A 22,202-nucleotide genomic window follows, 5' to 3' on the forward strand; every position below is an offset into this window, starting at 1 on the left:
TTGCTCTTGGGAATTAGCGTGAGCAGGGCTCATTTCGAGAGAGAACACGCAGGAACACAGTTCCAGCAGTTCCCCAAAGAGGTCACATGTCAGGTGGCCCCGCCCACCTGACTCTTGGCCATTTTGGGCTCATTTCAGCCTGGATTGAGGCCGAAACGGCCCAGATCGGGCCTCAGACGGGTGGTGGATCACTCTCCCACTCAGCAGCAGCCCGATCCTGACCATTTTGGGCCCCTTTTTGGCCATTTTCAGCCCCTTTTTGCCTTTTTGGGCCCAATTTAAGCCCTGAATGGCCAGGATTGGGTCCAAAACAGCCAGGATAGGTGATGTCAGGAGGTGTGGCATATGCAAATCAGTTATGCTAATGACACATTTCTAGTGATGTCAAGGGGAGTGGCATATGCTGATGAGTTATGCTAATGAGTTATGCTAATGAGTTCCTCCAGCTCTTTTTTTTATGAAATTACCCCTGAGCATGAGTATTGGTAGTGTAGCACAGTGTCTGAATGTCAGACTTCCTATTCTCAGTGAACCCTTTCCCCATAATTTGACTGCTAGAGAACCTCTGCATATTGCAGGGGATTCTGAGGCATGTTGGGTTTGATGTTAGGCTTCCCAGTTGCTTGTTGGTGGCAAGCAATCTCCCAGGGGTTTGCCCCATTATCTGCTGGGGAGGTGGCAAGCTCTCCGGAGATCGCCTGCCACTGGCAGGCAACCTAGGAAAGTGCACACGGGGTAGGCTCCCAGTGGGGCATCATGATGTCACTTCCTGAAGTGATGTTGTTGCACTGGCTGCGATTGTGCTCCCATGTTTTTCTGGGGCCACTTTTGGCCCCAATCAGCTGAATTTGCCCTGTGCAAAAGTATGAGAGCATGCCTGTGATCAGTGGGATGACATCACTTCCCAGAAGTGACATAAGTGCCAGGTGCAAGCTCCAGGAAAAGATAAAGGCATGAGGCACAAGGTAAGTGCCAGGTTCATCCTCCTCCCACTGGGAGGGTATAGGGACCTGGCAACCCTATTTAGTGTTGATACAGAATGAGTATCAGAAAGAGGAAGTTTTAAATTTTTCAGTATTTGCGGGGGTGGGGGCACATGTTCTCAGAATGTTGTCAAATGAGGTAAGTAATGCCTAATAAAAAGCAACTTGGCATGGCTCAGGTATTGTCCGCACTGGAGTCCTGCTATCTAATCTGGAAGGAAGCCCTTTCCCCTGATTCTGTTTCTAAGTGTGTATAGATGCAGTTACTCAGTGGCAGGACTGCAATCTCAACCAGTGATAAACAAGAAATCCATCTTTGTTAGTTTGTTTTACTTTTCAATGGCAGTGGTCAGAAAATCAAGGAGGGAAGGCTGTGGGGTCTCTGTGTGTGAATACCTTAGGTAAATAAAAGAGCTGCTGTAGCTTAGTAGTTAAGAGTCTGGGTTGCAAATCAGCACTCTGCTAGTTTGACTCCCAGTACTTCCATGCGCACTGCAGGTGGCCTTGGGCAAGACCCTTCTCTTAGCCTGAGCTTCCCAACTATTTTGTGAGGATAATAGTAACACTGACTTGGTTCACTGCTCTGAGTATGGCACTAATCTGTCCAGAAGGACGGTATATAAGCATGTTGTTCTTGTTGGTAAACACCTTTTGCCCTAGGCTATGCTGTCAGACAAACAAAAAACCCCCCTAGGTTTTTGATGTGGACTAACTGGATCCTTTCTGGACCCTGCCCAGATTCCAGTAGTTTGGATTTCAAGAGGTGACAATCCTCCTTAGTGTTAAAGACAGCAACAACAACTCCCTCACTGACCAGGCTTCCCAGTTGCCCGCCAGTGGTGGACAATTTCCCAGGGTTTTGCCCCATTGCCCGGCAGGAGGGGGCAACAGCCCTCCAGAGATCGCCCACCCCTGGCAGGCAACCCGGTAAAGCGCACACCGAGAGTGCTTCCTGTGGGGTGTGGTGATGTCACTTCCTGAAGTGATGTTGTTGCACTGGCCGTGGGCATGCTCCTGCACTTCGCTGGGGCCAATTTTGGGCCCAAATGGCCTGAATTTGCCCTGCACAAAGTGCAGGAGCACAACCATAGCCAGAGTGAGGATGTCACTTCAGGATAGGGTTGCCAGCTCCAAGTCAAGAAATTCCTGGAGATATGGGGGGGGGGGGAAACCTGGAGAAAGTGGGGTTTGGGGAGGGAAAGGACCTTGGCATGGCATAATTCCATAGAGCACACACCCCAAAGTAGCCATTTTCTCCAGGTGAACTGATCTCTGTGGCCTGGAGACCACCTGTAATTCTGGGAGATCTCCAGCAACTACCTGGAGGCTGGCAACCCTACTTCAGGAACTGATGTCATCTTTTTTATATTCTTATTACATTGTTTGTAGAGAGGCTGTTCTTAAATTGTTTCAATCTGAATGAAAACTAGTGTGGTCAGACTAGGATCAGGAATATCTGGGTTTGAATCCCCACTCTACTATGCATGGAAGCTTGCTGGTTGACCTTGGGCAAGTCATATGTTCTCAGCCTCTTGTCCCACACAGGTTTGTTGTGAGGCTAAAACAGAGAACTGTGTAAGCCATTGGGGAGAAAGGCAGGGTATAAATGAAGTAAAGTAAAACAATAAATAATCATCTCTAGTATGGTAAGTTGCTGCAGTGTGTGCGTGTCTTCTTAATACTGGCTGTATTTTACTATGTTCTGAGCCACCCCTAGAGCCTTTGAGCTCAGGAAATGCGCATATAATTTGTGAATATATAAATGAAATTCTGCACAGTGCTTTGAATGTTCCAAGTACTTCACACGCATTATTTTGTAGTGTTTCTGCGTGCTGAGAAGTGATTCTATCATTTAATACATTTTAAGACTACACGGATGAATTACAGTGCAATCCTAAAAAGAGAATAAGTCAACTGAAGAGATTTAGAAAGATAATTTTTAGGATTACACTAGAAGAAAAGGATGGCCGAAAGTGTTCTAGGCTTGTATTCTCCTGCCCCCGCTGAAATAAAGCACTTCCTTGTGTTTTCCGACCGGGGCTGTTACTCTATGGTATTTTTAAAACCCGGTTTTCTCGACTCTATGGTCCGAACTTTGACCCGGAAGGGAAGGCTGTTTTCCGCCTGTGCTTGCCGGCCACGGAAGAAGGGGTCACCATGCAGGTCTCCAGCCTCAACGAAGTGAAGATCTACAGTCTGAGCGCGGGCCGGAGCCTCCCTGAGGTGAGCGCCGCCATCGTCCCCTCCCGCCTCGAGAGGGTCCCTTCCCACGCCCGCCGGCCGGCCTTCCTTCCCCGACCAATATGACGACCTCTATTCTGTGCCGCATCAAGACAGCCGCGTGCTGTCTCTGTTAAGGCAATCGGAATAGTTGCTCTTACCGTTCCCCACCCTCCCTCCTCCTCAGTAGGGAAATTGCTGTTGAGAACAAAGCTGCTTTATACCGAATCAGACCATTGGTGGATCCTAGTCAGTACTGGTTTACTCTCCTGGTAGTAGCTCTCCAGGGTCTCAGGCAAAGGTCTTTCACAGCACCTGCTTCTCGTTCCTCACTGGAGACTTTCTCATGCAAAAATGGTCTATCACTAAGCCAGGGCTTCTCTCTCGTGAAGCATCCTTTTCTTCATTAAATTTTAATTTTTACCCTATGTACTTCCTGAGCTTCCTGGCCATATATAGCTGTTTTTTGTTTTCCCCATCATGACCGCGAATATAAGTATCTGCTTGGTATTAAGGATCCCCTGCATGCCTCTGAGGATGTAGGTTGTACTCCATAGACATTTATGCTAGAATAAAAGAATATGTCTTGTTTGGCTTTGCTGCAGCAAACTAATATGACTATCCTTCTAGAAAGAGGTAGCCCCACAGATCACAGTAAAACTTACTTCTGCTTAAACATACATAAGATTGAGTGCAGGATGTATTCTCAGACCATATTAAAAGGTTTGGGCGTGTGTGTGTGTGTGTGTAGAATAGGCCCTTTTATATTGCTTATAAGTGCCCAATAACAATTTGCTTGGGCTGGTCCAGATCCTGCCTAAGAAACTAGTGAGTAAACCTGGCTGTGTTTTTAGTGTGTGAGATATGTCCCATCCAGTCACTTCTGACTTATGGCGACCCTGTGCTCTCCAAAATATCCTATCATTAACAGCCTTGCTCAGATCTTGCAAACTGGAGGCCTTGCTTCCTTTATTAACTCAAGCCATCTTGTTTTGGATCGTCTTCTGTTCCTGCTGCCTTCCATGTCTCCTAGCATTATTGTCTTGAGTGTCTCATCTTTTCATGTTGTGACCGAAGTATGAGAGCCTCATGTTAGTCATTTTAGCTTCTAGGGAGAATTCAGGCTTGGTTTGACCTGGAGCCCATTTATGTATCTTTTTGGCCATATGTGATATCTGTAAGACTGTCCTTAGCACCACATTTCAAATGAATCAACTTTCTTCCTGTGAGTTTTCTTCATTGTCTCACTTTCCTATTAATACATAGTAATGGGGTATACCATAGTATTTATTATTTTCTTTGGTGTGGTAGTTTTTGTTTACTTTTTTTCCCCAGAATTTTTTTTTATTAATAAGATAATATTTATTATCTTGACCTTGGTCCACAGAGACACATCCTTATCCTTAAGGAGCTTTCTAGTTCCCTCATGGCTGCCCTTCCATATCTCAGTCTCCTTCTGATACCTTGGTTGTGGTCTTTCGTTTGGTGTGTATCCAAGGACGGGGTTAATACTGGGTTTCTAATTGTTTATTGTGCTGTGTTTTTATTATGATTTATTTTGTAAACCATCTACAGCAGATAGCTTTGAGAAGTAGAATAGACATTTTCTAAGCCAAATAATACATTTGATGTAAGATGCAGGAGTATCAGCAAGACTGAGTTTGATTAAGACTTAGGGTCAAGCACGTATCCAATTGCAGCATCTGATTAAACATACTCAGTTGGGCTGTAACATGCCTACATTTACATACATAGTCTATGCTTATGGCTGAGCATCATCATGGATGCTGATGCTGCCATAGTTGTGTTGATGGCTGAATAAGCCCGTATTGAAACTAGAGATGTCACCAGAGATTCCATCACAATCATTGCAAATGAATTCAAAGCAAGAATGGCAAAGACCTCGTTCCTACATATTTACTTTTCCTGGATATTATGGATGAATTTTGCTGCCAGCCCTCCACCATATGACTGTGCTGAGTTTCACCCCTCCAGTTTTGCTGGATCTAGCCCACAAGGGCTCAGATGTACTTAGAGAATATTCTTGCTGTGCATTAGCTTCCTGGACATGGTGTGCTTTCAGCTTCCTGTTAAATGACACTAGGGTCTCTTTGCCAAGATAGTTGAGCTTCTGTAGATAGGTGCTTACATAATCTTTTAATAGTTTATTTTTCACTCTGTTGGTTGAAACAGTGGAGAAGCATGTGGTTGATTGGTTTGCTAACAGTTGTTTGGCTCGTGCCAGATTACAGAACTGGATGCACTGGGCAAAATACCTACGTCTGTAAGCAGGTCGAAGAAACTGCATACAAATTGACTAAATAAATAAGTACCTTGGTGTCTGTTGATGTCCAGTTAGCTGTCCCAGTTGTACTTTTACTGGTCAAGTTATATATGTTCTAGAAACACTATTAACAGACCTAGTTGTTGATATAGCATGACTACTATAGTTTTCTACTGAATGTTAACTATAATTTTGTTTGTTTCAGTGGCTTTCTGATAGAAAGAAGAGAGCATTACAGAAAAGAGATGCTGGTGAGTTTACCTTGTCCTCTAATGAGGAGGGCATTGCTATATTAGCCCAGGGTTCACCTCTGCTTGCATAAGGTGGACTGATGGTGCCAAGCAGTTCTGTATTCATTTACAGTCCCAATTTAGGATGCTGGTTCTGACCTATGAGGTCCTATAAGTACTTAAAGGATTGCTTGCTCTCATGTAGTATTGGCCAGGTGCTGTGGTCATCATCTCAAGCCCTTTCTTGTGTGTGTCCCTCCCCCTTCCCCCAGTTTCAGAGATGATGTGAATAACTGCAGTGGATATTGCCTTTTGAGTGGTGGTCCCTCTCCTCCAGCTACAGAATGCCCTTCTCTTATCCCAGTGCCATATCTGGATGTTTTCCCACACCCGACTAAGATTTTTTTTAAATTCAGAAGACATTTAGTTAATAAATGTATGGCTTTGTTTTCTCCCTTAATATCTTGCTTTTCTCTTGATCAATGGTTTCATTTAACTGTTCTTGTTTTGAAGATGCTGCTGCTATTTTTAGTAGCACCTGTAGATTCAGAGCCAATGTGGTGTAGTGGTTAAGAGTGGCAGGACTCTAATCTGGAGAACTGGGTTTGAGTCCCCACTCCTCTGCTTGAAGCCAGCTGGATGACCTTGGGTCAGTCACAGCTCTCTCAGAGCTCTCTCAGCCCCACCCACCTCACAGGGTGATTGTTGTGGGGATGATGATAACATACTTTGTAAACCGCTCTGAGTAGGCATTAAGTTGTCCTGAAGGGTGGAATATACATTGAATCGTTGTTGTTGTTGTTATTGGTTGTCTGTTTTGGATTAAATGGTATTGTTTATTGATCTCTTTTATAATTGAATTGTATATTGTTATGATTCCCCTCAGAGAAGGGATAATATATACATTTTTAAAATAGATAAACCTATCTAAATAATCCTGTCCAAATGCAGCTAGTTCCAGCTGCAAATGCACAGGAGAATGGTTTTAAAAATTGTGAAGTAAAATGAATTTTGCTGGCAGCTTTAAGCATGTGCTTCAGTCTACTTTTTTCTGTTGAAATTAGTGCCATTTTAAAAAGATGGTTTACACTGAGTTGTACCCTTAATAAATAAGAACTCGCAGCCCCAATCTTATGCGTGGACACTCAGAAGTAAGTCATGTTACATTCAGTGGGGTTGCTTTCAGGTAAATATGCGTGGGATTGCAGCCTTTAATTACAGAGTCTTAGCCCGCAATCTAACCTTGACTTCCGTGCAGCCTGCTAAAATACACCTAATTCAATATTGGATGGCTGCTTCAGAGTTTAAGGGCACTTTGATTTTTTAATTATTATGAGGCTTTTATAATCTGTCATCTGTCCATAATAAAGAGAAAAGAAGAAATTAAGTGCTACTTAGAAATAGTTCCCACTGCTGTAATTCAGTTAACCACTATTGGATTGCTTCAGATATTTCCACTGATCGTATTACTGATGAACGCAAGCTACAGTAAATATTAAGTGTCAATAAGTAATGCTGATAAGGAAGTAGATCATATGTCTTGCTTCTTTAAAAAAACTGTTAAAATTACTGATGAATTTGTTCAACACCTACACCTCTGTTCTGAACTTTCAGTTCGAGATGGGACATTTTTGCTAAATTTAATGCATATTTAGAAATGCAATTGACTCGTTCCCATCGCTCATATTTTTTTCTCATGAAAAGCTGTTTACTAACATGCTATGTTGGTTAACCAATCCTTAGGATGTTCTAACTTTTTGTTTTTAAAGACATTCAAAGAAGAATTGAACTTATCCAAGACTTTGACATGCCCACAGTTAGCACGAACCTCAGAGTTTCACGAGACGGGCAATACATTATGGCAGCAGGTGAGTATGCAGATGCCTTGGTCCCCTCCCAGACATCTGCCAGCCAGATTGCTTTGAAGCACTGTTCATCCTTCAGTGCGATCTGATCTTAATCTTTCATTAGACGCGGCTAGTCTTCCATTATTTAATCATTTTTTCTGCGCATAAGTTGAAGAGGGGTCTTCCTGCTCCTGTCCAGTGGGTTGGAATATAACCTGTTAGCTAAACTACCATCATGCCAATCAGCTCTCTGGGGAGGAAAAGCTTGGGAATAAGGTGACTGTATCTGCCTCTCAAAATCTGACCGGCTCAAAGGCTGTATGTGAATAGCCTTGGCTGCTAATTGGAGAATAATTGCACAGGCAGCACTCATTTGCATATGTGTTTTCCCATAAGGGTATATGCAAGGAAACCTGCTTCTGTGCATGTACAGCCCCTAGCTGGATTGAGGGGCTTTCTGTTACTCCTTTGGTATAAAAGGCTATTTGTTTTTTATTTGATCCATACTGTGTGCCACAATAACTTTAAATACAGTCTGCTGTACAGCAAAGAATACTGGAATCCTTTTGTGTTCAACTGTATATAAGTAAAACTAATCATAGATGGCATTGAAGTCAGTGTAGGTAAGGAATTAGCAGTGAAATAAAAGATTTGACAGTATTTTATTACAGTTTTTATCCAGTTAACATCTTGGTTTCTATTGGGTGATATGATATTTAAAGTTCAGCACCAACTATTAAAGGCCATGAAAATAGAATTACCTCAGTGCCATGAGTAGAAGGGATTGCATATTTATGAATGGTAATCTAAAGCTACAGGTTATTTGTCTGTTTTTAAGATGGTTGATGAGTAAATATATTGGTTTGGGCTCCAGTCCCAAAAGCTAATTATGTATCATTAGTCCTATTACCATTAGCAAGCATAAGCACACACAATAAGGCCGAAGATCACTGCCTTTTTTGAACATCCATTAATTTCTGGAGCAGAAGAGTCTTTCGAATAATGAATTTTATTTTCTCCTGAACTGAATGTATTGGATACATTTTTAAAGCACTTGTTTTCCCTTACATCAATTATCACGCTGTCTTTTACAGGAACATATAAACCAAGAGTCCGATGTTTTGATACCTATCAGTTATCCATGAAGTTTGAAAGATGCTTAGATTCTGAAGGTTAGTGAAGCACATTCTTGTGAAGGTTGATATGAACTATGAATTAGTGAGATGAAAAAATGCTAGACCGGAAGTGACCCAGAACCTGCCATACTATCTGTAATGTAATTGTGCTTTCTGTGTAGCCCTGGAAAAGAGCAAATATGGCTTGTCCTTCATTGGAAGGTATATTCAGCTGGGAAACAGTGATTTTTGAAAAATAATAACAGCCTTCTGCTTGAGCTACTTTTGAAACTTCCCAGATGTTCTGTGCTATGGAGGAAGGCTAAGTATAGTCTTTTCTGGACTAAGGCCTCAGGCTTGGCTGGCTAGCTTGGGAGCATAGACTGGAGCTTTGGAGTTGGAGGCAGGGAGCTGGAGCACAGGGCTTGCACCTAGTGGACCCATTGATCCAGCAATGCAGCCTTCCCAAGCCACAGCCTAAGTAGGCTGGGAGTTAATCTGTCTCAGCTGCATTTGCTAGCAAGTGTTGAGGCCACTGAGACTGGGCTGTACCAGGATCCTGCGAAGCAGCACTGCTCTCAGACCCTGCTCTGGATCCAGGCTGGCATTGTATGCTGCCAGTCTGGCACCTCACCTCCTTTGGCTATCTGCCTGGGCCTTCTGCTGACACCGCTGTTGTGGGGTGGGAGCAGGTTCTGAGGGGCTATGGGCCCGAGTTCATGTCCTGCCTGGGGGACGCCTACTGGCTATCTCAGAGGCTGGTGGCAAAGTCTCTTGTGCAGGCTCTGGCAGGGTAGGGTGGCCTCTGGCACTGCTGGAGCATGGTTGGCAGGTTCCTCTGTGGTGTTAGGCTCTCCCTGACCCCTCTGGCCCTCCTGATTCCCTAACCTTGGCTCCTCAGGCTCTTTCTCAGAGAACTCTGAATCAGAGTCACTGGTCAGTCAGAGGAGATCATGACACCAGTTTTGTCAAGAATACCTTGTGATGGTGGGGAAGGGGAAACAGTGGAGAGGAGGTCTGCTATTCAATCCTGTTGTCTATGAATCTTTTTCTGGTTCATAGCTGTTATGTCACTGACAGTGCTGTGCTAACCAGTGTCACACCCTTCTGAGTCCTTGGAAGTTGATGGGCTTAGAAGAGTGTCACCCTATTTAGGATCGCACGATTTCATGAGTGTACTGTGTCCTCACTAATGTCTGCACTACATGTTTGAGAGTGGCTTTAGGTTAAGGCCACACTCTTGTTAAGTCTTGCTAAAGGAAAGTCCTTGGCAGAATGATGCTCTGATAGGTAAGATTGTAATTTGCTACTCACCTGGGGGAAATAGGCATTACCTGAGTGGTCCCTGTCCAAATGAGCACTAGCTGTGAGAATGGAAACCAGACGATGTTGCCATGTTGGGTTGTAGTGAGAGCCAGTTTGGTGTAGTGGTTAAGAACTTGGGACTCTAATCTGGAGAACTAGGTTTGATTCCCCACTCCTCCACTTGAAGCCAGCTGGGTGACCTTGGGTCAGTCACAGCTTCTGGGAGCTCTCTCAGCCCCACTCACCTCACGGGGTGATTGTTGTTGTGGGGATAATGACATACTTTGTAAACTGCTCTGAGTGGGTGTTAAGTCATCCTGAAGGGCAGTATATAAAACAAATGTTGTTATTATTCTTGTTATTGTGACTGCGGCTCTCTTCTGTGCTCTTGCCTAAATTGCTGCTGATTCTCTAAAACAGAAGGGGCTAAGCATTTGGCCTAGAACTGTAGTGGGGGAGGGTAGACACAAGAATTGGTGACTGTCCACATGCTTAGGCTCTCAGTGGCAAATAAGGCAAGGACATGGATGAAAATCAGCACTTAGAGCGCCCACTTGCACAAATGTGTAGGCACAGACTGCAGCTAATAATGGTGCCTGTCTCAGCATCCTCTGAGTCATAAAAGATCAGAAAGACAATAAGAGGTGAGTTAGTGGGACGTACAGTGTGGTTTAAAGGTGAACATTTGAGTGACCTCTAATTATAAGCTGCATTTTTTGTTTCCTCAGTGGTTACGTTTGATATTTTATCAGATGATTATTCAAAGGTACGTCAATTTTTTTTACTTACTTGAACAGCAATAAATGTTTCATTTCTTAATTGTGAAAAGCACCTAATTCATGTTCCCAAGCAATAGATAGCTGAAAGGAAGAAGATCATACCTTCTGTCTTGCTTATTTCTTGAAAAGCTGCGGTGAATTGGGCAGCTGAGGCTAAGATACAGTGGCTTTCCTAAGGCCACCCAGTGTATTCTTGACTGAGTTCAGATTTGAACTTTCCATAGATGATGTCATTAACAATTGTACAATTGTAGCATAAGCTTTCGAGAACCACAGTTCTCTTCGTCAGATGCATCATTATTGCAACTGACGAAGAGAACTGTGGTTCTCGAAAGCTTATGCTACAGTAAAGTTGGTTAGTCTTTAAGGTGCTACTGGACTCTTTTCTATTTTGCTACTACAGACTAACACGGCTGACTCCTCTGGATCTATTAACAATTGTGTTTATTCAAGCACAAGTAAGGGACAGAATCTTTAGTCCGCAAGTGTTTCCACTGTGCCCTGCCAAAAGAACAACTGTGCAATTGCTAGTAATACCTGCTGGCTTCAACAGGAGCGTTCTTAGCATCTTGCATCAAAGCTTTGTGGAAGGTGGACATTCTAAATAGCTTTTCTACCATGTAAAAAAGTTGGGATGTAATTTTTCTGGATAATAGATCTCTGAACCGTTCACTAAATAATCTTTACAATGTACAGCACCTTTTAAAAATGGCCTAGTATCACTAAAAAACATCTCATTTCTGCAAGATGGGCCTCTCTCGGTGTCTTCTAAAGTTTCCGAAGCTGTCTTCGCAGAGTATTATATTTCTTGTGTGGTAAATCTGCATTATATTGTTTTAAGCTGTCAGATAACACATTTCTGTGTAGAAGTTAGGCACAACAAGAATAATTTATCTCCAAATTTCAGTCCTATCCTGTGTGTGTTGTTTTTCTTTCTTTTCCCCCCAGATTGTTTTCTTGCTATGTGACAGATATGTGGAATTTCACTCTCAGCATGGCCGTTATTACCGAACCAGAATACCTAAATTTGGTAGAGATTTCTCATACCATTATCCATCATGTGACCTGTATTTTGTAGGAGCAAGGTAATAAGCGGCACCAAGGTTTATTTTACTTGTACTTTATTTGAAAGTAAATGTTTTACTAGAAGTTCATAATATTTTAAATGCTGGCTGAATGAGCAGGTAATATGAACATTTTTCTTGAGATGAGAGTGGCAGGGAAAGAAAATTCCTTTGAGGCAAGTTGTGTTCAAACATCATGACAAAAAGGGGTGTGTCCGTGCTGGGCATGAGCATAACCTAATGCTGTGGCTGCCTTGCTCCTTCTCTCCCATCATGTGCAGAGTGTGATTGAAGGCTTCCAGGTTTGGGAAGCCTTAATAATAATAATAACATTTGATTTATATACCGGCCTTCAGGGCAACTTGATGCCCACTCAGAGCGGTTTACAAAGTATGTCATTATTATCCCCCCAGCAGAACACCCTGTGAGGTGGGTGGGGCTGAGAAAGCTCCAGAGAGCCGTGACTAGCCTAAGGTCACCCAGCTGGCTTCAAGTGGAGGAGTGGGGAATCAAACCCGGTTCTCCAGATTATAGTCCCACGCTCTTAACCGCTACACCAAACTGGCTCTTAAACTGGCTTGAACCAGGCTCCAGTTTGCTGTACCGTCTTAATGCTTGCAATTTAGAATCTTGTTTTGTATGGGGAAACAAACTCCAGTGCTCCAAAGTGGCTGCCTTTGAGCATTGGAGCAAATTAGAGTTTGTTTCAAAGATTCATAAACCTAGAAAACTTCTATTGTGTTCCACATGTAGGGGGAGGAGGCAGTTCCAATCAAATTTCTGTCACAGTGACAGAACGCAATCTCAGTAGGTTTCAAACTTCGTATCTTCAACGATTGTCTGCTGAGGACACTGTTTCTCTGCCAAAGAATCCTTGAGTTGGATCTGATGATAATCTCTACTAAGAGAAGGGGCATCCATTAGTGGAATGAAACTTCCCTACTCCCCCCTCCTTCCCTACACTCGAGGGAGAGGAGACTACCAGGAACAGCTTAAATCAGATGTCTACAGCTGGAGGCGGGGTTGGCAGAAATTGTTGAGATCCAACCAATTGTGTGTTGTAGAGAAATGTGGGGAAGGGCACACACTCATGTTGGACCTCAGTATCTCTCTGCATGGATGAAGCATGTGTTCTAGAGTCCCATCCAACTTTCTCTTGTGGTTGCACATTGCAGGATGTTCAGTAATCATTATTAATATTTATTAATTTATAAGCACCTTGAACTGGGCCTGGAAGCAAATAGGGTGCTAGCAGTGAGGGAACAAAAATAGGGTGCTAACAGATATAGGCCCTACTGAAAGTACTTAGTAGAATGCTACTATAATCCAAATGGAAACAAATATACATACAGCCTTTATTTTCTTGGTTGTAGCTCTGAAGTTTACAGACTAAACCTGGAACAAGGAAGGTATCTGAATTCCCTACAGACAGAAGCTTCGTAAGTATCTGCCATTCATTCCATTGGTCTTCTTGTTCCAGCAGGTGGAGCCAAATTACTGGGTTTTAATGTACTATAAGCTCTCTATTGTGAACCCTGCAAATGCATTGTAAGTTGTATTATTTCATAGTGATATTCACTTGGCCTTATATTTTACAGTATTTCTCTAATCTTAACAATAATTAAACTCATCCTTAAGTAGTTCAAGGAGAAAATAAGGGTCATAGGTATAACTGGTAGGTATAAAATAGGTAGACTGCTGTATCTGTGTTCTTAAATATGCATAGTTCTGGTTTGTGCTTTACATGACATCCAAAATGCAAGGGTTAAATCATTTAAAAAGGTAAGAAAAAATGTATGACAAAATTTATATATTGATTTCAAAATAAGTGGCTTCTTAAATCCAGAGCACAACACTGTAGCTGTGGCTCTGTTTTGCCTGCAGAGGTTTTTTTTTTTTTTCTTTAGTCCCCTGCATCTGTATTTAAAAGAATTGGGTGACAGGAACGGGAGATCCTGGAGAGATGTTGCCAGTCAGGCAATACTGATCTTGATTGACCCAGAGTCTGTCGTGATACAAGGCAGTTCCTTGTCTTAGTGATTCAGTAACATCAGACCGCCACAAACCTCCAGTGCAACCTATAATTCAGCCTCAACCACAGGAACTAAATGGCCTTGCATGGCCGTTTTGCCATGGAAGGTGTTTTATGTACCTCCTCTGACAAACCATTCCATAAAGTGGGGATGACTGAAGAGAACAAACACCTCTCCGAAACGGTATTTTTTTTACTTCATTTATACTCCACTTTTTTTCCAATAGGGACCCAAACTGGCTTATATTCTCCTCTCCTCCATTATATTCTCATAACAACTCTGCGAGGGAGTTTAGGTTGAGTGTGTGTGTCTGGCCCAGGGTCACCTAGCAAGCCACAGCAGAGTGGGGGCTTGAACTTGGGTCTCCTAGATCCTAGTCCAACACACCACATTACCTCTCTATACTATACAAAGAGGAAGTCACCAGCAAATAATCTCTGCCCTAACCTCAAGTGGCACTTGGGGATACATTGTGAGAAGTAGTCCATCAAGTAAATGAGTCCTAGTTTGTGAATGGCTTTATAGATCAAAGCCAGCACCTGTCATGGGGCTCAGTGAGGGTGAGGACTCCTCAGAGGAAGAGGAGCCTTGTGTAACCAGCCAAGCCAGCCCTGCTGCAGCTGAAGCCGGTAATCAGGAGGAACAGCTGCTGGCAGATCAACGCCTACGGCCAGCAGCTGAGCCAGAAGCCCTGACATCTTCCAGCTCCAGTACTACCAATGAAGCCCAGCCACCAATTGCCAGCAGCTGAGCCAGAAGCACCAATGCCCTCCAGCTCCAGCACCATGGGTGAAGCACGGCCAAGGACACCCCGACCTCCAGCTTCACCCAAAGAGCGCCGCAGACAAAAGCAGCGAGTGGAGCTACAGGAGAGGTGGCAGAGTGCATGCCTCCTGGCTAGGCGCCAGCTGCTTGGGGAGAGTGAGCACAGGATAGCTCCCAAGCAGCTGGCTGCAAGCCCAGCTCGTCTATAAAACCCAGCCACAGAAGACTAGGAGGCATGGAAGCATAACGTCAGCATCCTGTTCCAGCGGCGACCGCTCCACTGAACCTTGCCTTGCGCTGTCTTGCTTTGCTGTGTGACCTCTGGACAGTGCCTCGATTCTGCCTTTGCTTAGCCCTTGAACCTTGCTGACAACTGATCTGTGGACTGCCTCACCTGGCTATTTGGACTTTGGAACAGACTCTGACCGCGCTACTGGACCTGCCCATGACTGCACTTGGAAGTGAGCTTGGAAACACATTGTGGTCCAGAATAGATTTCAAAAATGCTGGGCTGTATACTTACAAACTCAGACCAGGAGGTAGGCTGCACCAGATGCAGTTTCCAGCTTACCTTTGAGGGCAGACCCATATCAAGTGTGTTGCAGTAGTCCGAGTACAATTTACAGAGGCATGGGTCAATGTGGCTGCATCAGCAACGTTAAGGCCAGGGAAAGAGGAGCTTTTGAATCAGGCTTTAGTTGGATGAGGAAGGTACAAGAGATGAAATATTATTAAACCCCCTGATGAAGCTAACACAGAATGCATAGGGACTGGAATATAAACATATATTTTTGAGCTGTTATTATCTAATATTCTCTTATTCTCTTTCTGGCACTGTTGGGTTTTGCCCGTATTTGTTTGGATATTGGTGCAGCCCTTGCTGCCTTTTTTTCTGTCAAAAAGCAAGACACTCCTAGGCTTTTCTCCTGCACCGATACAGAAAAGAGAAGTTCTGTGCAGCCTACACAGATCATTCCCTCTTGCCTGCCAGCAGCACCTGCCTTCTCTGAATTCAGTTTCATTCTATTTACCCTCCATCTATTTGATTGAGATCTCTCAGCACAAATTAAGGACAAAGATGACTGAATCTGGAGGTTTAGACAAAGAGATATTTAGCTTGGTATCATCAGCCTACTGAGTCTTTATGTATACATATTGAACATGAAACAATTTCCAAGACTGACTCCACCACTTCCACAAACGCTTTTCGCCATTACTTCTACTGGAAAGACAGAAACCGTTAGACACTGCTGCCAGTCACACCAGGTCTCAAAATGGTGTGGTCCACCATATCAAATGCAGCAGATCTGAGAACACTAATAAGGAAGTATTTCCCTATTCTGGCTGTAGCCATAGAGCACACATCAGTGCTGCTAAAGCAGTCTCTGTTCTATATCCAGGTCAAAATTCCAGATTAAAAAGGGTCAAGGGAAGAAGTGTTATCTTGTTAAACCCAGAGTTGCTCTGCCTCAGCCTGTTCAGTCAGCTTGCCTGAAAATTATAGGTTTGACACTGTTCTGTAGTTTACCTGTTTGAGGCGCCTCCTCTGCGGTGGCCTCTATCACATCCCTGACCCTCAGATTGAAAAGAACATTGGAGAGGGGTGATATTAGCCTGGTCCCCTTTAATGACTGCTTTGTAAGAGCCCAGGCCCCTAGTGCCCTGGCCTGGCACTCTTGCCTCCTCTCTGGCTTGGTTTCCGGAGACCCTTTTTATGACTCTCCCATTCCCCAATCAGCCCCATCCTCACCTCCCTGGCCCCACCTCTGTGGCATGGGCCATTATCGGGGCCAGGGGTTGGAGAACCATCTAGCCTAGCACCAGGCCTCAAATTGGTTTGCCTTGTCCCAGGCCGGTGCTGCTCCTGGATAGGGCCAGGTTGGATTCAAAGCCCTGCCCCTGGCTCCTCCCCCCTCCAGCATCACCCACCAGCTCAGGGGCTTCTCAGCCTTGCCCTGGGCTCCCTTGGCCAGCCCTGGCTGCTGCTGGGCCATGCCCAGGTTCTGTGCCTTCTCCTGAGCAGGGCAGGGCCTCTACTGCATGCAGCTGTGTAAGGCACTGGCTGATGACATTGCTGGTCAGCGGGCATTGCTCAAGATCCGGGGCAATACCTGGACAACTGGATTATCCCTATCTAGGGCTGGGTTCCTTAGCTGTGGTCTTCTTTCAGATCCTTTGAGAACTGGCAGTGAACAAGAAATGTATCATTTTTACTGGCTAATTTAACTAGTCAGGATGGATAAGTTCGCTGATTGCGACCTACGTAACTCCTAGGATCCTTTCTACTTTATTAAGGGAAGTAGGGCTGACATGATCCACAGAACACTGACCATCGTTTCTTTTTTCTGATCTGTAATATTGGATTGGTTTAAATGACTTTCACAAGCTTGTTGCTTTAAATGTTTTCTCCTTTTTTTCCCCAGAGAGAATCATGTATGCGACATAAATTTGGCACATGGCTTATTTGCAGCGGGGACAATTGAGGTAAATATTTATGATTTCCTAAGAACCACAGCTCTGTTTTCTTCTTCATATATCTATGAAGCATTCAGATTTGTAACACACACACACACACACACACTCACACATTGGCATGCATGTCAGAAATATGTAATATATATTACAAATCTGAATGCTGCCAACTAAACATTCAGTTATTTCTTTGTTGGAGGCCTTCCAATTTGGCAAAAGGCAAAAGTTGCTGATAGTCAAAGGCTGTTGCAATCTTAACATGATATTCTGCTTTGTAAAAGGCTTACTTTTTCTTAACATGGAGGTTTAATTTAATCATCATGGCTAACAGCCATTAATTAATCTGACTTCTGTGAAATTGTCAAATCCACTTTTAAAGCCATCTAAACTAGTGGACATCACTACATCCTGTGTAGTGAATTCCACAAATTAATTAGTGAGATTTATTGATTGATTGTGTGAAGTAGCCGGTCTGTCCTGAATCTTTGGCCCATCAAGTTTATTGGGTGTTCTGATATAGTGGGAGATAGAGAAAACATTCTCTCAATTTGTGTTATCCACACCATGCAGAAACACAAGTTCTGGGCTGGAATGTTATGAGGTTGAGCGTGTAAACAGCAAAAGAAGTCACTGTGTAGGAGGTTAATATTTGTAAAGTGGATGCTAACCGTATCTCACAAACCTTGTATGTTAGTGACAAAATAAAGGACTGCTGTTGAACCATCTGAGCAGGTTGGTGTGATTTCTGGGGGAGCAGGAAAGATGGAGAGTTGCCCTCTACATAGCCTGCTCAAGGTGCTGGCACTCCTGGTGGCCTGGGAGATGCCTAGTCCTGCCCCAACTCCCTTATTAGGTATCCTTCGCTCTCTTATCCCACCCTTACTCCAAGAAGGGCAGAATGTGTGGTTCTACCCTCTCCTGTTTTATGCTCGTAATAACTATCCCTGTGGAGAGAGCTTAGAATGAGAGTGACTGGGCTAAGACCACCTAGCAAACCTTTTGTCAAAATGGAGATTTGAACCTGAGTCTTCCCCTTAGTCTACTACTCTGCACCACACTTTGTCAGTCTGACAAGGCCCATTAGGATTCATGTAGTGGAGTAGCCTGTGAAAAAAGCCATTTGTAAGAGAAAGTGGTAAAGATGCAGGAAATAGGTAGTAGTGGGGATGTACCAGGGCCAGACCGAGTCTTTGGTTACTTATTCATAGTCTCGATTCCAGCTGCAAAGCTTGTTCACTTTGGTACATTATATAATTGCGTGGCGTAGTGCTCTGGGCAAGACAACAGCCACAGTTGCTGAATTTCCCCTGGTTACTATTAGTAAACACCCTTTAAAAGTATCAAGGTTGGGTTACTTTGCTTACAAAAGACAATTAAATATGCAAGGATGGCTTCTTATAAGAAGCTACAGAAGTGACCTTTAAAAAAGAAAGCTGGTAGATTAACAGTGCCATCCTAAGCAGAGTTACACCCTTCTAAGTCCGCTGACTTCAGTGCTTATGGCTGATGCCATAAATACTTTTACTGAGTTGAGAGCCCTGGCTTACCTGTCTTTTGTCTTCCTTAGGGGAAGGTGGAATGCTGGGATCCTAGAATGCGAAATCGTGTCGGAGTGTTGGATTGCGTTTTAAGCAGCACAACAGCTGATAAAGAGTATGGATTGATAACCGTTTTGATTTATTAGCTTTCACTGAACTTCTGTAAACGTTCTCTGTATAATCAAACTGCTTTAAATCTAAATCGCAGTCTGCCACTAATTACAAATTTGTAGCTCATAAGCATTATATAGTTAACTGTTATATGCTTTAACTAGAGTGTGTGTTTTCAATTCTTTCAGGGTCGATGGTCTTCCCTCTATTTCAGCCCTGAAATTTGATGGCACATTGAACATGGCTGTTGGGACATCCACAGGCCAGGTAGCTATGCCTTTGGCAGTTCAAAGAAAACCAAACATTGTTCATTTGATGCTCGGTTTCTCACAAGAGAATTAATTTGTTTCATGTTCAGTTTAGTTATTCATTATCTCTTTTTTCAGCATGGTTTCTGCAGTGATTCCTCTCATAAAGAACCAATGAGATGTAAAGCTAGACACAATGTTATCTCAGTGCACAGAGGATAATAATTTACTTCACTTTTGGGGGGAAAATTCAGTGCAACTTACAGTGGAATGTTAATGGAACATTCAGTGCTTTTGAGTGTCGTGAGAGCATCAGCATCAAGTCGGCTTGCCAAACCTGCTGTTCTCAAGTAATCTGACAGAAACCACTGTTTTTGAAACCAATAGACATAAAAACTGGAGGTTGACAGGCCTTGAGACTGTACATATGTCTTTATTCCCTTAAAAGGAACAATTGTCCAAATGTCCAGCTATGCTGAATAAGATAACACTTTTTTAATTAAATGCTCACAAATTGGTCTTATTTCTTTTTGCGTTGTTATAGATCCCATTGCTTTAAGGTACATGCATAAAACTCAAATACATCTTTTTCTCTCTGTGAGGAATTTGAATATCTCTACATTTGATCATTTTTAACACACTAAGAATTCAGCGATCTTTAATCAATGGTTATGTTAAACATTTAAGCTGATCCAATAATATAAAATCTTACTTCTTGTTACCAGGTTTTGTTATACGATCTCCGATCAAGTGACCCATTAATTGTGAAAGATCACCAATATGGCTTGCCTATTAAATCAATCCAGTTCCACAGTTCTTTAGATTTGGTTATTTCTTCCGATTCAAGAATCATAAAACTTTGGAACAAGGACACAGTAAGTCTTGCATGGCTTTGTTTCTACCATTGAATTGAGTTCTCATTTCATTACTTCTAGTGAATGAATTTGACGATTGAATGTTATGCTTTTACTATGTGTGTTTTTTGTTTCGTTTTGCTATTTTGCATATAAAACTGGGTTTTTGAAGGGTAAATCATGTATGAAAATGTTTAGCTGCTGTTGTTTTTTCATAAAGTTAAGCATAGTCAAGTCTCATATGGGGAAATTTAAATAAAGCCATGTTCTGTTATAATCCCTAAAATTGTTTTCTGGGATATATCACCTGTAGTCTGAAAAATAGTCTGGTAATGACAATGAGGAGGGGGCACTCCAATTGCATGTCTTTTCTTTCTCTCCCTTCCACCTTCTTTCAAGGACGTCTGGGTGGTATCAGATGTTCTCCCCTCCATATTATTCTTGTCACACCATGTGCAGAGGGTGGGCAACCCAGTCTTCCACTGCATTTCACGACTGTCAGGGATTTAAACTTAGGGGTTGGATCCCAACTAAAATGGCACTTTCCACAAGTTTCCTCTTCTCCTTGTGCTATTCCTCAAGGTGCCCTATCCCCCAGGAGCAGAAGTTTTTTTTGGAAACCAGTGGGTTGCAGAGAAAGAAGATAGGCAGGAATGCTCATTTCTGGTGATGGAAAATTTAGTCTGGATACAACCTTGAGAGTACCCTATTGGAGTCCAGCATTCTAACCTTTACACCACACTGGTTGGTTCTCAGTACAATTGTGTAGCATTGTAAGAGCTGTAGGATAGTCTGGCCCTCTCCTTCCAAGTTGTGCCATATCAGCGTCTTAGTCCAGAAGGGAATACGGCATGCTGGCGCCTGCAGCCCTCTAGCACGCCTTTCTGCATATATAATACTGGTGTCCACCACGGGCTCCATTTTATTTTATAGGAGTTGGGCAAGGCTTCCCAGCTTTCTGGTCATTTGCCACACTCGCAAGTTGGATAAAATTGTTGATGAGTTCTCTTTCGTTACGCAATCATTGTGTATGAGAACATTAACAACCAGGGCCCACGGCAGAAATATGGCTTCTGCATCTGCCTGCCTCATATGTAAAATGAGACATCATGGATTTTTACAATCTCTACTATACTATACTTAAGAAGTCCAATAAAAATGATCCTGTCACAGCTAATTCTGAGCTGAGAATTAGAAATGAGGTGTAATTAGGATTTCATGAGGCTGTTATACAGTTCAGGGCACAGCTAGACCAGACAGCAGGAGATCGTGATCCAAGCTCCCATTCTTTTTTTAAGGTGCTGCGTTGGGGAGAGTTGAATTGGGTTGGATAAGTGTAAGCTTTCTGAGGTAGAAATAGTTACTAGCTAACAGGAACTTAAGGCTTCTTCGCGTCACCTCCAACATGGATGCTGACAGGTGAGCGCATTGTAGTCAACTTGCCAATCCATGCAGATGTGTGTGCACTTGCACACACCGACAAAGAGATAGCACCTTTTAGGAGTCCAACCCACATGGGCTCTAAAATAAATTACTCATTCTACGCTTCAGGTTCTGGACCCCAAAAGCCCACCAATTCCCTGGTCCAATAAAAGGTGTTCCCAGATCAAAGGGACAGGAATGTTTTCATATTGAGCTGCGAGGAGCAGCCATCCTCTGCCTTTATTGTCTTCCTTTCAGTTTCCTGTTTATGCCAACCCTACTTTGTCATGATACCTGAATCAGCAAACTGTGGTTAGCATTTTCCCTTTAACTCAGAAGCAGAACCTTTTATTATACTTAAAAGTTAAAATTACTGGTGCTGAATTTTGTACTTTTTAATGATACTGAAATGAAATTAAAAATCCAACCATTAACATTTATGATATTTTTGAATGAGAACACAACTTTCAAGAGAAGGCACATTATACGTAGATATACACATTAATTATGGAAATAGATGAGTTATTTTGTAGTAAGACTTTAGCAGTCAAACTTCGCTTTCCGCAAAAGGAACTCTTTAGTATCAGGAGTTCTACCATTCCATCATACCAAGTATGAGATAGCTGCACACCTTTCAACTTAAATTCTCCGTAGTTTCTTTCGAGGCTTGTCTCTAACTGCTGCACTGCTAGAGTAGCTTTTTGCCATCTCAAACATTTCCTGCAGTGCTGGATTAGAGCAAAATCCATCTGGGGCAGCATTGTGTGTCTCCCATCATGCACTCTTACTCCAGTTCCCATTTGATGTGTTGGTGCAGGAAAAAAAATGTAATACCCCCCCCCCCCCGGTCTCCCTCTTCCTGATTATTTAGCACTGACCAAAATACCTAGCTGCAACCCCCTGCAGTAATCCACTCTGGTTCTGGATGCATT

At 43.1% G+C, this 22,202-nt stretch overlaps 1 protein-coding gene across 1 annotated transcript in view; it reads left to right on the forward strand.

Moving 5' to 3' along the window:
• The first annotated feature begins 3,123 nt into the window (after positions 1-3,123).
• Positions 3,124-22,202, forward strand: part of NOL10 (nucleolar protein 10) — a 58,701-nt gene continuing 39,622 nt past the window's right edge. The window contains exons 1-11 of the mRNA XM_054999088.1: positions 3,124-3,206; positions 5,693-5,738; positions 7,487-7,585; positions 8,659-8,736; positions 10,713-10,750; positions 11,712-11,848; positions 13,201-13,266; positions 17,049-17,109; positions 18,665-18,750; positions 18,935-19,013; positions 19,720-19,869. Coding sequence (XP_054855063.1) covers positions 3,141-3,206; positions 5,693-5,738; positions 7,487-7,585; positions 8,659-8,736; positions 10,713-10,750; positions 11,712-11,848; positions 13,201-13,266; positions 17,049-17,109; positions 18,665-18,750; positions 18,935-19,013; positions 19,720-19,869 — 906 coding nt within the window. The 5' untranslated portion in view covers positions 3,124-3,140. The remainder of the gene's footprint in view (positions 3,207-5,692; positions 5,739-7,486; positions 7,586-8,658; positions 8,737-10,712; positions 10,751-11,711; positions 11,849-13,200; positions 13,267-17,048; positions 17,110-18,664; positions 18,751-18,934; positions 19,014-19,719; positions 19,870-22,202) is intronic.

Source organism: Eublepharis macularius, chromosome 1, assembly GCF_028583425.1.
Source record: "Eublepharis macularius isolate TG4126 chromosome 1, MPM_Emac_v1.0, whole genome shotgun sequence".
NCBI classification, from domain to species: Eukaryota; Metazoa; Chordata; class Lepidosauria; order Squamata; family Eublepharidae; genus Eublepharis; species Eublepharis macularius.